We start from the raw sequence: 17398 nt of genomic DNA, 5'->3' as shown, positions 1-17398 counted from the left end.
AACAAATGTCCAAGAGCCATTCTGATTATAACAAATATGGTCCCAAACTCCTTCAACTCCATCCCTTAAAGGTAAGAAGGAAAATCCTCAATTTCACTTATTTATTCAATATTTATCAAATGTCTACTATTTATTCTGGGGGGGAGGCAGAGAGGAGCAGGAAAACAATTCCAGAAAAATCATACAAAATTTCTGAAAGAAGAACTTTCTCATTTTTCATTATTAAATCATTTATTAAAAACCTCACTACTTACAATTACTACAACTCTACTACAATTCTGCTTATGTAGATTAATTTTCCCTCAATAAACTAGGAGTTACTTAACATAGGAAATCTGAATGTAAAATGAATCCTTACCTGCAAGTAATCTGAAGAGTTGTATTAGCCATAATTGTAAGTATGTCTTTCTGTATGCTGAGTCTGGGTGGATCAGGGGAAACACTAGGCAAACCTAGAAACAAATTAAATAAATGAATATTGTTGCCACTGAGTCAGACCCAATAGGAAACACCTTCCATAAACAATGCACACTCTATACTTTAAAAGGCCTCTTCAGCAATTCATTGTGTAAAACTATGAATTTACTTTTCACCATTCCCAGTAAAAGTTCACAAACTGTGTCATAACAGGAAGAATGGGCAGATGGTCATAAACCAACACAAAAGTTCTGCAATTCATGGAGCTAGGGTGGAGTTCCTGTTTTCCTGCATTGCCAACTTCAAGGTCTTACAAAAGGATATAGGACATTGAAACCAAATGAACCTTCATCTGATGATCTCACTCCCTTGGGAAAGGACCCACTGACATTTCTTATAAAGCATAGGATGCACACAGTTGACTAAATTGCTGATTAATGAATACCACTAAGAGAGATTTCTATACAGTTCATCTATGTACCCTGAAGGGGGGAGGAGGGCCCATGACATTGTCTCATTTTCCTTTATCAATTTTCTAGTGCATTTCCTCTGGTAACTGAACTGCCAAAGTTGGAAAACTGTACATTAAAACTAGGTGAGAGGAACTGGGCCGGGTTGGGGGGGGTACATTTGCCAGTGTCCATATCATACACCTATTAATACACTTTTCCTTAGAGAATGAAACTAAAAAAGTGTAATACTAACGAATTAAAATTGGGGAATCTCAAGTTATTAATCAAAGCTCTGAGCTCTTCCTGATATCAAGCTTAGGATACAAGAAGCTGCCTTTACCTAAAAATACCACAGGACAGATTCCTCACCATGGATCACTCCCCAGCAAGAAAACAGAGTTCTTTGTGAACTACAAGCAAAGAGCTAGTAAATGATGAAAATCTATCAGAGAAAGAAAAACTGTCTGTTATGCTAGGGCCTCAATAACAAGATCTCCAAAACACCACCTTAAAAAGTGATGGATGCTGGGTAAGCATGCAGGTTTCATATGATCCTTAACTCACATCAACTAAGAACAAATGATTCTCTACCCAAAGAAAATGGAAACACTAATTCAGAAAGATACATGCACCCCTGTATTTATCGCAGCATTATTTACACTAGCCAAGATATGGAAGTAACCTAGTGTCTGTCCATCAATAGATGAGTAGATAAGAAAGATGTAGATGTCATGGGATATTACTCAGCCATAAAAAAGAATGAAACTTCGCCATTTTGCAACCATGCAGATGGAGCTAGAGAGTATTATTCTAAACAAAGTACGTAAGTCAGAGAAAGACAAATACCGAAGATTTCGCTCATTTGTGGAATTTAAGAAACAAATAAACAAATAAAAAACAGACTCTTAAATATAGAGAACAAGCTGATGGTTACCGGAGGAGAGGTGGGTGAGGGGATGGGTGATATGGGGGGTGCAGATTAAGAGCACAAGTATCATGATGAGAACTAAGTAATGTATAGAACTGATGAATCACTATATTGTAGACCCAAAACTAATAGAACGCTGTATATTAAGTACACTAGAATTTTAAAAATAAGTAAATAAAAACATTTTAAAAAAGAACCACTGACTCTCAAGACCTAAACTGGCACTGATCTTGGTGGGTAAATAAGACAGTATTGGCAAATATGAAAAAGTATGAGTAAAGAGAGTGAGCAAATATCCAGTGCAAATATCCTGTATATTGAATCTGTGGACCTCAGTGTGAACAGCTGCAGACAAAATGAATAACTGCTCACACCTATTCCTACATGCTCACCCAGATGTGCAAAGTAGGTTGCTGACACACCTGTAGATGTGTTGATCAATATCATAGGGGGTTTTTTTTAAGAAAAAAAAACCTAGAAATTAAGTTATATCAATAAATCTCAGAAACTAATTGGTATTGGTACTGATTTGTGTTTGGGCTAGTAATTCTTAAACTTTAGGATGTGTAAGATATCCTGAGCCCTACAAATCTGCATTTTCACAAATATTTCGATGACTCGATCACCCACAGTCATAGGACACTCTTGGACAGCTATTGACCTGGCTTATCAGTTCAGTTACTTAGCACAGCACTTTTCCAATATGGGAGGAAATAACTGCACCCAAAGTAGATAAACAATCAAGTGAAGCGTTTAAAAGCAATAGAAAAGACTTTTAATGATGGAGTCTCACTTTAAGAAAAGGAAAATGAAAACAACTCATTTGGATGAGTACAAGTATCAAACCTGTCTGGGAAACACTACGTTAAGAAACACACTGAAAACAGTAACTTAACACAATGTGTACAATGATCCAAATGAGAAGGAACTTAATTATTCAGGCACACTTACGTGAGAAAGAAAATGGTAGTTAAAAAAAAAAAAAAGGCTCTAAATAAGCCATGTTCATCCTACCACCAAAATAAGAGGTTCTTGAAGATCTCTCTTAAATGATTATCACAGATTATCTCATACTCTAGACACACTTTCTTATGTTCAAAAGATTAATTAAAGATATGTTCTCCATTCATAGGAAGCTACGACAGTACCATACTATTCTAGAGACATGTATACAACAAAAATCTTTTCAACAAGGTTTTATCAATAATGATATCTTCAAATTCCTATCTGTAGACCAACCAACAATTTTGTTTTGCTCCATTAAGCTTCATTCATTTTCATTGGCAAGTTTAAGTTCTACTCTTCGGAAAATTCTAAAGAAATAACTATAAGAAGCACATATGCTGCTACTCAATAAAAAGCCCTTCTATGTTCAAATTCCCTAACCAAAATTAATTAATTTGTGCACTATTACCCTTCCAGCTCAAAGACAGGAAGGAAAAACAACAGTGCCTCTGTCTCTAGAATTTGATGGCACCAATTACAGCCCAATCCAATTAAGCAAGTCACACACTCCAAAAGGGCAACCTCATCATTATATTCAGGACAACCCGATTACAGTTACTAATGCTGCGCTATGAAACACCCCAGGCTTAGAAGCAACTCACTTCTTTGTGGGATACAGAACAACCACATGTTCCAGACCATAAAGGGGGAGAGAGAGGTCTTGTCAGGGACAAATGAGCGTCCCTGGTGGAGCTGGCCCTGATGAAACAAGTCATTATTAAGAAAATTTAATAACTATAGACAGATGATCTTGTTACTGTATATGAGTGTCTTTTTTTTTAAGACATGTGATTCTTTCATTTCAATATAAGGAATTTCTCTCTGAATTATTTGACTTGTTTTCCCCTCCACCTTCTCCCCTTCCTCACCCTCCAAAGAGTGGAAATCTGGAAATCAACAAACTGTGGCTACAGAAAAGAGATATGAGAAGGGGGCGTCGGGCGAGGAAAGCGGAGAAAGGCAGACATTGATTGCATCAAGAGCATGGGTGTTCTTAGTCCTGAAGGAGTCTGAAATATACGTGGCAAGGAAAGCGCGGAGTGGAGCTAAATCTAGCTACCTAGTCCCGCAGAGTAAGTTTTCAGAACGTGAACTTCTGACCATGCGCTTATCCCAAGGACCAAAGCTTTGAAAGATGACTGTTAACTTTGAGACATTTGGGGAGGCTGTCACAACCCCGGCTCGGAGCCCAATTTCACCTTCTCTCTGCAAGGGAAGTAGCATCTTGCACCAAAGAAGGGAAAAAAGTTTCCCTGAACTGCACCTCATACAGTGGGTATGTTTGTGGGTTCCGACCAGAAGGGAACAGCACACCCGGGGTCCGCTCGACTCCTGCGAAGCAGAGCTGAGTGCGCGATACGTGCGAGCGGAGCAAACCTGCTTGCGCTCCCTGCAAGGCGTCCTTCCGCGCGCCAGGGCTGGAACTGTGCAACCAGCGGGACAAAGTTCCACCGCCTGTTCCCGCCTGCGGGGGCACCTCCTGCCTGCCAACCCCGGGCGCCTGCCTTCCCACCCCAGACCTCTCGAGAGCCTGAGGGTGTGTCGGCCCCGCAGCACTCGCTCCAGCCGAGGCCCGGTGGAAGACCCGAGCCGGGGGCGGGGGGGAAAGGAACTGGGCTCGGGAGACCACCAAATCTCTGGATAATCTTAAACCAATCAAAGAGCCTCAGTTTCCTCATTGGTAAATGAAAAAACACAAAGTGTCAAGTCATTTTTCATCTTCCCAGCTCTCTGATTCCGAGTAAGATCCGGCCTCCAGGACCTATCCGCATCCCCCCATCTCTCCGCCCGCACCCGACCTTTCCGCCTGCCTTCTAGGGAGTGGGCTCCTTACCCACTGAGGCAGCCCTGGTCTCCACGCAGAGCCACAGAGCGATGGCCAGCAGCGCCTTGCTCTCCATCCCGCACCTCGCGCCGGGCGCAGTGCCCAGGACCCGGGCGCCGGTTCTTTCTCCCTGGGCCTGTCCCGCGAAGAAGGCGCGGAGGTGGAACGGGCGCCGTAGTGCAGGACTGTGGGCGCAAAGGGGAGGGTGCCCTGGCTCCGGTCACGGCTTGCAGGAGTGTCCGCGGGGGCCGGGAGGACAGGAAATCCCCGCTGCGCAACCGCTCCCGGCTTTCGGCAGCGCGCAAGTGATGCTCTGAGCGGGCAGAAGAAACACAACCACCCACCGCCAGCTCTCCCGGGGTCCCGGGACTTAGTGCCTTGCGAGAGCTGGAAGCCGAAACTCTAGAGCTTGGGGGCGGGACTGTGGGGGGCGGGGCCGGGGCGGGGTTCCCCTCGGCCGCCGGCCCCGCCTCTCAGCCGGGTACCAGGCCGGGACCCGCTGCTTCCCGTGCGGATTAGGTGTCCCGGTCTCCCTGCTTGCCTGGGACTGCATGTGGCCCCGAAACGTCCCAGGCGCACCAACTCCCGTAAGGGCTTCCGAAACACTCCGAGCTTCAGTAGGCTGGGGACCTCCGAGAGGCGGGTGGGGACTGGGTGATATGGAAGCAGGGGACAGCGCTGCCAGTGCCGGCGAGGGACGCGGAGCCTTCAGGAGTACCGAAATTTGCGACCGTCTTTGGCGCCCGCGCGTTCCTGAAGTGGCTGGGGGACACACCGTGGATCAGCAGAAGGTTGAAGCGACCAGGGACCATTCTCCTGAGCCCAGGAGAATGCAGGATCGCAAACCCGCGGTGACTGCAGCCTGGTTTGCTTGGCTAGAAAAAAACTATAGTTTAAAAATCCGACTCTGAATGTCTTTAGTTAGAATATACACATGCTAAGTTCTCCAAAGTGTTTCCTCTTTCCTATTTCCTCTTACACCTGGCATCTTCAAATGTTTTTAGGTTACCAGCCTAGTCCCCAAAGGCACTTAAATTTGAGACCCTTTACCGGGCTTTCACCAAAAACCTACAGCAGGGAGCTGTAGGCACCCAGGGCTCTAGCACACCTGCATTGTGAGAGCCACCCGTCCGAGTGAGGCTCTCTCCTTGACAAGGGGCTTTTGTCCACCTTGTTATCTGACAAGGAGCCCCTACTTGACTCTTCCTGAGCTTTTGACCAGGTCCCTTTTCAGAACTGAGCTCCCAGACAAGATACCCTCAGGCTGAGGCAAAGCAGGCCGGCTTCACTGGAGATGCAATGAAGCAAATGTTCTGGGATCAGACCCAGGGCACACAGAACACTCCGTACCAAACCTCACAGCTATCTCTCTGCATGTGTAGACTCCTCATGGAGCTGTTTGGAGAATTCAGGTCCTTTAGATGCTTTTTTTCCCCCTTCTTTTCTCTCCATTTCTCCCCACCTAGAGAGGGACACCAAATTCCCCTAACTTCTTTAAATAAGGATCTTGCAGATCTCTCTGTCTTAAAGGATCATCCTTCATGGAGATGAGGAGGTAGAATTATTATTTCTGCAGCTAGGCCTAACCCCTCTTCCTGTGAAGTATTGCTTTTTTTTTCTATGTTTAAGATCACCAAGGGTGGCCTGGGTATAAGTATTGTGTGTTGGCTTTTTTTACTTTAAAATATAACTTGAGGGATGTCTAGGTGGCTCAGTTCATTAAGCATCTGCCTTTGGCTCAGGTTATGATCCCAAGGGGAGCCTGCTTCTCCCTCTCCCTCTGTTCCTCTCCCCTGCTCATTCTCTCTCTCTCTCTCTCTCTCTCTCTCTCTCTTAAATAAATAAATAAAATCTTTTTTAAAATATAATACAACTTGAAGATCATTCTACATCAACCCGTAAGGTTCCATCTTATTCTTTTGAATAGTGGCATGATGTTTCCCAGTAGAGATGTATGTACTAATATTTGATCCAGGAGATATTTATTGGGAAGAGGCACAGATCTCCTTAAAGAAACTCCTCTCTTCCTGCGAATAAACTTAGCAAATAAAACAGGACAGGCTCTGGCAAAGCTGGACATGGGGAAGGGGGTTGGAACCTGGCTTGGAAAAGGCCATTTTACTCCATTTCCATTTCCATCTCCAAACAATTCTTTTTTTCTCAGGCTTATTTACAATTCATGACACTTCCTCTTCCAGGTCTCACTTAGGAAGATAGTGTCTCCTCCAAATGCAAACCAGAACCTGCAGGGCTGTGGTAATAGCCCCCTTTAGAAGTCTTGGAGGAAATGATGCGTCTTTGATGGCCACAAGACCAGAATTTGGCAGGGTCTCAATGAAATCAGTCTACCACATTCCCTCCCACACAGTACTTAGAAGTGCCTTATGTTCATGAAAAATGACAAAGTCTGTTTTTTGAAAAACGCCTGGTCTATGGGCAACACCCTCCCATTATCTGGCACCACTGAAGTGATTTTGTGACTTAATCCTGCAGTACAGGTACAACCACAACCTATCAAAGTGCCCAAGTGTGTTTAGTGTTCCAGAGATGGGATTCAGACACATTTGCGGGTGAAGCAGCAAAGAGTACCACAGACTCTGGGACCACACAACCTGGGCTTAACCCTCAGATCTACCCCTTACTATCCATGTGATCCTGACCCATTTATTGGTTGCATACCTATGAGACACAAAAGATGATAATAGTACCTACTTCATAGGGTTTTTTGTAAGAATTAAATGAGTTATTTCACGTAAGGCACTTAGAATAGGACCCAACAGCTGGTGAGCACACTTAGTACCTAGTAAGCATCTAATACATGGGAAGCATTCTATGAAGATCAGTCATGCTACACACAGTATGTGGCCGCCTTTGTGCTACAGAGTTCTACACTGCAAATAAGGCTCACTCATTCAATAGCAGTTTTTGAGCACCTATTATGTGCTAGGCACTATAATAGAGACTACAGTTACAATGCTGAAAATAAAGGCAATATGAGCAGAAATGAGCTGTCATCACGTAGCTCCATCTAGGGCAACTTTAACTCAGTCACAGAGTGCTCTATATTCTAGCTACTTCTTTGGGTTTCATGCACGCAGAATATACATTGTTCATATCACCAAAGCATGCTACATAAATTATACTCCATGTTGCCAAATTTGGTTCCATCACTATAAACATTTTGGACTTTGTATGTTAAAAAGTAAAAATGAAGACTAGCAAAAATTTAATAATTGTGGGTTCATTTCATTTCATTTCATTTCTCATCAAATATGGGTTCATTTCATTTCATTTCATTTCTCTTTACTATTATATGTTTAAAACTTTCCATGCTAAAAAAATTTAATGTAAAATATACCCAAAATGATGCCTGATCTAGCATACTGTCACTAACTTTTCCACAGTCAGTATCTTGACATTACCTCTGGGAAATGGTTGAGACAAAGAGGCAGATGGATGAGAATTTGCACTTTTTATTTCATATATTTCTATACCACTTCATCAAAAGAAGAAAGTGTTACTTTTATAAATAAAAAATATAAAGATCAACTCTCTCTTCTAGTGTCTGTTATATTTTCAAATACTGCCATTTGTTGATTACCTATTTGCATAACACTTTCCCATGTTTACTTATTTTAATTTGTTTCCAATATTTGTTTAAGTTGTAACTTACAAGAGGTCATGACTTGCCAGATATCGGCTTGATCTCATAGTACATCTGTACTCATGACTATCATGTCAGGGGAGATTATAAGCATACCCTTCATCTCTCATTCACCTTCCTTCCACATGCACATTTATTTCACTGTCTGTGTGATTTATTTTTTTAACTTAAACTCAAAATATATGTGTATATTCAAGGGAAAAAAAGGCTATGTCCCCGCAAAGCCAGGTTTGACTTGCATGTTTCTATTAGTGGTTGGTTTTCTTCCTAAACTCTAACATTCTAATAAATATAAAACAAATTCCTTTTTGTGAAATGGATGAAACAGAATCTATTTACTTGTCACCCACAAAGGAAAAATCCCAGTTACTTTAAATAATTATGTCTATATGCCCTCCCCAAACTATCCCATTCAGTTTCTTGTTATAGCTCACATGCATATAAATAAAACCATTTTTTAATGTGGAAAGCAAGCAAGGAATTTAAATAATCAACTGAAAATTCACACAGCACAAGAGAAGGATGTTAGAAAATAATAAAAGTAGCCAGCATTCATCACATACCTCCTTTGGGCAGACAGTGTTCTGAATACTTCACTTCATCCCTTGCTTTATCCTTAGAACATCCCATGAGGGCAGCAAGCATTATTAGCAATTGTTAGTAGAGAAGAGAAGTAAAGACAAGAAATTATTTATTTTTAACTTCAGTAGTATTCCTTTGCCTTCCTAAAAGTCTTGCCCCAAAAGTGCTTTATTTGTTTGCAAATAATGGATGCATAGTTTTCTCACTGTTAATCAATGACATAATAGAAGCCAAGACACTCTTTACTTTTTTAGAGAAGAAGGAGGTGGAGGAGATTTGGGGAGCACTTATTATGTGCCAGGTAGTTTTCTTGGATTATCTTATTTTAACATTTACAATAACCCAATGTAGAAGATACTCATAGTGGCTTGTGGCAAGGGCTGGGGCTGCAGGGGTGAGATTTAGGTTTAACTTTTCGAAAATCCCACAACAAGAGGTGGAGTCAGAACTGAAAGAGAGGTATTAAACACCCAAGAGAGATCCCTCCAAGCACATAGAGGTAGTTTCTTATTGAGGGTTGGTCTCTTTCAAGGGATGAGACTGAGTCAGTCAATGCCACTGGCTTCCTCAGCCTCTCTGTGATGATCACTTCCATTTTCCCAAGCAGATAGTAGGCCAAGGGTGACTTAGGAGAATCACTCTGGGACAAACGACCTAGAAAGAGGAAACAAACTGAGGGTTACTGGAGGAGAGGTGGGTGGGGAAAGGGGGTAACTGGGTGATGGGCATTAAGGAGGGCATGTGATATAATGAGCACTGGGTGTTATATGCAAATGATGAATATGAACTCTACATCTGAAACTAATGATAAGTAATTGAATTTAAATAAAATAAGATAATAATAAAAAAGAAATATATGTTCTACACTGCGGGGGGTGGGAGAGAATGAGAGGCAGGATCTCCCCTTCAGCCACACTAGGAATTCCAACCTAGATGGATCCTCACGTTCCTTCCAACCTCTGTCCCACTGATCTTTTCCTCTAAAGGAAGGTAGTTTTTACTATACACATAATTATTTGTGCATTTAGGACTTGGGACATTTCTTTTCCATCATGGATTTTTATTTATTAATTTATTTTTTGGTCCTTTGGTCTCCTGGAAAAATTTTAGTCAACCTTCAATACTCAGGTCAAATGTCCTTCCCAAGTGGTATGTTTTAGTTTTCTGTTCCAAGTCTTCTTCAGTTGAAATCTTCTCAGAAGAAATAATCAGGGGTTAAGTCTTACCTGAGCAAGTAATTGAGTATAAAAGGATGGTTTTAAGTTTTAGTAAGAATGGTGAAATGCATAATGATTATGCTTATTTAGTAAAATGTATCTTCTATACTATAGACTTATGGGGACATGTCTAATTAAATAGAACTATTGTCAAAGATACCATGGGGTGAAAATTATATATGCTAGCTATGTATCACATATCTTACATGATCATTCTTAAATTCACATTTAAGTAATAGCCATACCCTTAATAAATATATCCAGAGCTACACTGAATTTATACTTTTTTCTAGACAAATCAATATGAATTATCATGTTACTCACAGAGCTAGGAAATTGCTTTCCTTTTCCTATATACACACAGCACTTACATGATATGATACATAATATATTCATATGTTTATGTGAATGATTCACCCTCAAAAGCAGACATTAGATCAAATTCATTTTGTATCCTTAGTGCCTAACATTTCGTGCATACTCACCTCTCAATACATTGATGGATTTCCAATTATTTTTGTCACCTTCCTTTCTGCTGGTCTTTATTTTTCCTTCACCTTTTCCCCCCAGAATCTCATGTCTCTTGGGTATCCTCACAGTTATCTTTACAGAGAGTGACTTGTTGAGATAAAGAAAACCATACAATGGCAACATAGACACAGGCAGAATGAAAAAGTTCTTAATTTCTTAAGCAGGGGCGATTGGAGTTTTGTTTTTGATCTTAAGTAATGAAGAAAAAGGAAAAAAAAAACATTTGTTAGATTTGCGTGTGCTATACAAGAAATGTGTGACTTGAATTTCACGCCAGTATCTTTTGCAGATTGTAACCATTTTCCAGTGAGTTAAGACCATCTCTCCTTTTAAAAACTTATCAAAATTTTTCAAGAACTGAATAATGCATTAAAAAAAAAAGCCTTTGTTTCCCAGCGAATAGTTACAAGTCACTCATCCTTCACAGGAAAAATACATGCACTTCCAGGTTAGTTGCACAAGATTTCAGTGCTGTTCACATTTTTATAGAATAAAGAGTGTTCCCAGTAATGTTGCTTCACCAGCACTAAGAGCTAGTCAATGACAGCAGAAAAGTTTTATGTTCTTTGTATATAAATATAGTCTTCAGAGTTTCCAAAACATTGGTGAGTAGTCCCTTGAGGCACAAATAAAAATTCTCTCTCTGAGCAGTACTTTTGAACATTCACTTCTAATACGTCACTACCTTGGTGCACATTTTAAAAAAGAAGAGAAAAGAAAACCCACCAAATGAAACTACTCACCCAGGGAAACTCCACACAGAGGGAAATTTTTAAATAGTATAAAAAATACAATTTCAGATCTAACTGATAATCATCCAAAAATTGGTCAGGCTGGTTATAGGCACATGAAAGGCCATAAGGGAGTCATTTTATGCATCTGACCACATAATATAAATAGAAGTTCCAGATGTGGAGAAAATTAGTCTAGTAACAAAGCAACACATCGAAAATATTAGACGTTAGAATGGTCTTTGGATTGTGTACAGAAACACTTACATTTCCTTATCCTAAGAAAACTTGACCTTGCTTTTCCCTTAAGGTACTTCATTGTCTGTAACTTCTACCTTTCCTTCATCATAGAGGTTCTTGAAAGAGCAGAGGCTGTCCTTCACCTTCTCTCTTCAAGGACAATAGCTTCTTCTCAGTCTTGACTCTGCTCAGCATCTCTACAATATCCATCCTGCTGTCCATCCCCTTTTGAAGCTCTGCCTTTGTTTGATGTTCATAATTCTGCACACACCTGTGTCTTCAGCCATCTCCAGCTTTCAGAGGCTTGAGCTCCCTTGCTCAACTCTAAACACAGGGAATCTCCACATCCATTTTTGGTCATCCTCCTATGTGCTTTTCTACAACTTTCTCAGGGAACTCATTCCCCTTCATGACATTAATTATTCTCTTTGTGGGAATCACTTACAAAATTGTGCTTTCCAGCTCTGATTTCCTGCAGTAGCTCCAGACTCTAATCTCCAACCCTTCCTACACCTCATTGTGTGTATGTTCCACTGATGTCTTAAATTTGAAATGTCCAAAAACTGAACTCTTCATCACTTCACTCCCACACTGCCTCCTCCAAGCATTCTCAAGGGCAGAGTCCTTCTAGACACTATACTCCATACTTTATAGGCATGACATTCCCTTGCCTTTTCCTTTCCACCCAAATCCAATCCGGTCTACATTCTTTCCATCTCTTATATTAATCCACTCCTTACTTTTGTTCATCAAACTGCCTTGATTCATGACCATTTTGCCTTTGTCCTGGAATATTCCAATCCATCCATCACTCTGCTGCCAGAGTTATCTTTCTAAAACACAAGGTTCAGCTGTCTTTTATCTCTGACAGTTGGCATTTACACACAGCATAAAGCCCCAAATCCTAAGCCTGGTGTTCAAAGGCTTCATTCTTTGCCAGCTTCCTGTTTTTCTAGGTTACCTTTCAATGTACCATATACATACTGTATAGTCCAGCCAGACAGGGTCCACTGACCTCTTCCAGAAAATGCCTCATATTTTCTTGTCTCCAGGCTTATGCTCAAGGTGTTCTCTTTGCTTGGGATGTACTTTATTCTACTATCTGCCTGTAGGAGGCTAACATCTCTTCAAAACCAGGCTCCAGGAAGTTTTTCCATCCCTGCCCTCCCTGCCCTTCCTGCCCTGCCCACGTGAATTACTGTCTCCCTGACTACAACAGGCAGGATTTCTTGGGTTTTAAGCAACAGAAAAGTTAACTTGAGCTGCCTTAATGTAAAGGATCATGTTGCTGTAAGTTATAAAACTACCTGGCTTCAGGTAGTTTTGTCAAGAGTCTCAGTGTGTCATCCTGCCATTTTTCTGTGATATTCTCAATTCTGCTCTCAGGATCTCTTCGTAGTTGAAAAAAAAAGGTTGTATATCCTCATAATAAACTGTCCACAGAAAGAGAAAATTCTTTGCTGGAAGAACTTGGGAAATACTGAAGAAGACTCTTTGTCTTCAGGAAAAACTTCTTGTATCTCATTTGCCTACATCCCTACACCAATTACAGGAACAGTGTCTTAGCCCATTCAGGTTATTATAACAAGAAACCATAGACTGGGTGACTCATAATCAACAGAAACTTATTTTTTCCAGTTCTGGAGTCAGGGAAGTCTGAGATCAAGTTGCCAGCAGGTTTGGTGTCCAGTGAGGGCCCACTTCCTGCTTCATAGAAAGCCATCTTCCTGCTCTGTCCTCACACGGTGCAAGAGGTTGAGAGGGTCCTCTGTGGTCTTTTTTATAAAAACAGTAATCCCATTCATGAGGATTCTACCCTCATGAACTAATAACCCTCCCAGAGACCCCACCTACCAATACCATCAACTTTGGAAGTGAGAATTTCAATATATGGATTGGGGGGGCGCACTTAAACATTTAGATCATAGCAGGCAAGAAGGATGCCAATAGGCTTAGATCAATCAGAGTCCATCCCTGTAATTCAGAGTGGGGTTGATAACATCAAAAACATATCACTGAAATGAGGAAGGGATTATTTCTCAAAGAAAAATCTGGAGGATTTTTTTTTAAGTAGGCTCCACACCCAGTTTGGAGCCCAACAGCGGGTCTGAGATCAAGACCTGTGCTGGTATCAAGAGTCAGATGCTTAACCAACTGAGTCACCCAGGTGCCCCTTGAAAGATTTTAAGAAAGCAAGGAGAGATGGTTGTTAGGGAGACAACCAACCAATGACCACAATGTTCCTCATACTCCAAAAACCCATCATTCAGTATCTGTTGTGGCCTATATGATACTCTGCTTTACATCAGATTTATTTGGGTTATGTGTGTCTGTCTTCCCCAAAATATTGTGAGATAGAGGGCAGGCTTTGTACAGTTTTCATAATTGTTTTCTCTAAACTTCTAGTTAATTAAAGACATGACTTTTCCTTCTTCCTGTGAAATACTTCCTTTTCATCCAATGGTATTATTATAGAAATAACTAACATTTATTGGGTTACCATATGTCAGGTCCTGTTGTAAGCACTTTATGTGTTGACTCCTTTAATCCTCACCAACAACCTACAAGGTAGATACTATTATTGTCTTTATTTCATAGATGTAGAAACTAAGGCTCAGAGAGGTTAAGTAACTTGCCCAATGCCATATAGCTTGTGGTAGAGCCAGGACCTTGCCAAGGCAGAATGAATCCAAAGTTACACTTGAAAGAAGACTCTTAATGCTGGTTCATAGCTTAATAAAATATACCTCCTGGTAAAATAGTCATGAAGCTACTTCTTGTCTTTCAGCTCTGAGATCATGACCTGAGCTGAAGGCAGAGGCTTAACCCACTGAGCCACCCAGGTGCCCCATGCTAGTTTGTTCTTGTATTAAAATAACCATCCAAGTTTTGACAAGGCTCCTGGGATGATGTATCTGAGGATCATTCAATCTCATATCTTCACCCAAAACTATCCTCTGTGCCTCAATATCTTCTTCCTGATCTGATGTCCAATATCAAATGCTTCATGTCTTTCAGCTCATGATCATAAGACAATAAACCCATGAGGAACTAATGCTGGGTCATATTTGGAGTTATTCCTGAAAATAATTCTTACAGGACAGTGTGTTCGTTGACTCCTTAGAGCTGTTCATCCTGTGAGATGAAATTCATAGAACTATGGGGGCCCTCAAGAGATGATACAACCCAGTCTCCTGTATTCAATGAATTATTACCTTCTAAAGACAGATCTTGACTATGTGCATTGAAAAGATCTTCCACAGCCACATTTGGCAACACAGAATTTCTTCCAGCATGTGACTATGACAGAGTCTTCCTGAGATGTCAACACCATGAGGTCTTGCACGATGTTCTGTACTCAGAATTCTGCTGTAGTGCCAGAGACCTGTTCCTTGAGTACAAGTAGCAGACTGTCCAGCAATCTCAATTCACTCATGAAATTATTAATTTCCTTTTTAATGGCAAGGTAATCATGACATATCAATGCAAGCACCAGAATTTTAGACTTTTTGAAAGTATTCCCCATGAATTAGTTATATTGTTCATGTTTTGTGTTAGAGAATTTATCTTTATTTGTATTTATATTTATTATATATTTGTATTTATCTTATATATTATAATGATATACTTATATGTTATTTATACTATCTTATGTATATGTATTATATACTTATATATAATATTTAATATATTATTATATTCTTATATTATATTATATTATTAATAATAATATTTAATATATTTTATTTTTATTTTAAAAATTTGTTTACTAATTAATACATTCAAGTATTTATTAATGTTAAACCGGGGGTTCTCAATCCTGACTACATGTTTGAATCTCCTGAGTCTGAGTCTGGGGAGCTTCAAAATTATCCTGGTACCTGGTACCATCCTACATCAAATGAATCAGAATCTCTGGGAGGAAGACCTGAACCATAGATTATTCTGTGTGTTCTAATGTGATTCTAATCATTCTAACCTCGTTAAACTCTTGCTCATGAGAACAGGAAAGCGTCTTCCAAAACTTAGAAGTAAAAACATTATAACTCTAGGACTACTTCACCCCTTGAATACTGTCATTGCAGTGAGCTTTCTTAAGAATACCAAAAATATGTGAGAAATTTTAAAAGTATGATTCATTAGAGCAAAATAACTTTTACTTAGAAAACTCAAAATTATTTTTTAAAATACTTAGCAAAAAAAAATAGCTATGATAAATAGCTAAAATAGCCCAAAATATCTATTTAATGTGAATGGATTTTAGGTGTTTGCCATGATTCAGCATAAATTCTCCAAAGGTAAGAACATCCACAATGTTGAAAAGTCTTAAAACACCCTTGAATACTTCAAATGACCATTCAATATTTACCATGTGTAATGTTCCTATCTAGGGCTGAGAAAATACCAAGAAAGTGAGGTCTGAAGTCAATAGTCTGGTAATAACAACTCATTTCGATAGAAAGAATTACAACTTTCCAGGTCCTAGCTTCAAACAGAGGATAAGCTTTTTATGTTTACTGAAGCAACTCTTCCATTTTCTTTTTCTGAGTTATGCTTTTTGTTAAATGCTATTCTGAATGAAAGAAACTGGTTGAAGGAGGTCGGGAGGGAGGCAGACATCAAAATTGAGTTTCAACCAAGATAAATCATACAAATCAGTTTCCTGATCTAAAAACACTGCTGAATGCAATGTATCAGGTGATGCTGCTTTCCACCCTTCCTAGCAACTCAAGTCAAAAGCTAAATTCCAATGAATGGCAGCAATCTGTAGTGCTAGCTAGCTCTTATATCCAGATACAAGAATTCTTTGAGGTCTAAAATGAGGACACCAGGCCATAACAATCCTTAAAATTCTTTTTTTTTAAGATTTTATTTATTTATTTGACAGACAGAGATTACAAGTAGGCAAGAGAGGCAGGCAGGGAGAGAGAGGAGGAAGCAGGCTCTCTGCGGAGCCGAGAGCCCGATGTGGGGCTCGATCCCAGGACCCTGAGATCATGACCCGAGCAGAAGACAGAGGCTTTAACCCACTGAGCCACCCAGGCACCCCAATCCTTAAAATTCTTTACGAGCTTATGTTTCAAAAAGTTTTAAAATGTCTGTATGTGTATGCTTGTGCACAGCACACAGGCTAAAAGTGTACACAGCAGAATTTTTAAAAGATTTTTTATTTATTTAGTTGAGAGCAAGAGAAAACAAAAGCAGTGGGAAGGAGCAGAGGGAGAGGGAGAAGCAGACTCCCCACTGAGCAGGGAGCCTGATGTGGAGGTGGATTCCAGGACCCCGGGATCACAACTTGAGCCAAAGGCAGATGATTAATGAACTGAGCTACCCAGGTGCCCCCACATCAGAATTTGACAGTGATTATTCTTCAGAAAGAAAATGTGGATGACTTAAATTTTCTTCAAGAATTACATAATTCTTTACATACATATATGCATAGAAGAAGTCCTGAAGGGCATACGTGAACCTTGAAAATAATTATCGCTGAGGACCAGGATGGGAATGGGAGCAGGGAAGAGATTTCATTTATTACACTAAACTTTTTTATATTTTGTAATCTTTTCATTGATAAACTATAATTTTACATTATAATTTAAATAACAATAAACATGATAATTTTTATTTATAATTTCTGAATTTTATAAAAGCCCAAAGAACACATTCATCTTCTCTAATGTGGAGGTGTCTTTATTAACATCATATTTGCCCAGGTGGGTAAGGGAATGTGAACAGAAATGCTTGCCCTTCTGCCTGCAAAGAATGGAATGGTTCTTTCTGTCTCCTCGTGTGTTCCAGGGTAATG

General features: G+C 40.1%; 1 protein-coding gene across 1 annotated transcript in view; it reads right to left on the bottom strand.

The window, feature by feature from the left end:
• KDR (kinase insert domain receptor) overlaps nt 1–4988 on the bottom strand; it is a 44410-nt gene extending 39422 nt beyond the window's left edge. The window contains exons 1-2 of the mRNA XM_032851419.1: nt 4637–4988; nt 359–452 (exon numbers count right to left, since the gene is read on the bottom strand). Of these exons, the coding sequence (XP_032707310.1) occupies nt 359–452; nt 4637–4703 (161 nt within the window). The 5' untranslated portion in view covers nt 4704–4988. The remainder of the gene's footprint in view (nt 1–358; nt 453–4636) is intronic.
• Between the last annotated feature and the right edge of the window lie 12410 nt (nt 4989–17398).

This window comes from Lontra canadensis, unplaced genomic scaffold, assembly GCF_010015895.1.
Source record: "Lontra canadensis isolate GAN:19392208 unplaced genomic scaffold, GSC_riverotter_1.0 scaffold1, whole genome shotgun sequence".
Lineage (NCBI taxonomy): Eukaryota > Metazoa > Chordata > Mammalia > Carnivora > Mustelidae > Lontra > Lontra canadensis.
The sequence above is the reverse complement of the archived record's forward strand: the minus strand, read 5'-3'. Positions and strand labels throughout refer to the sequence as shown.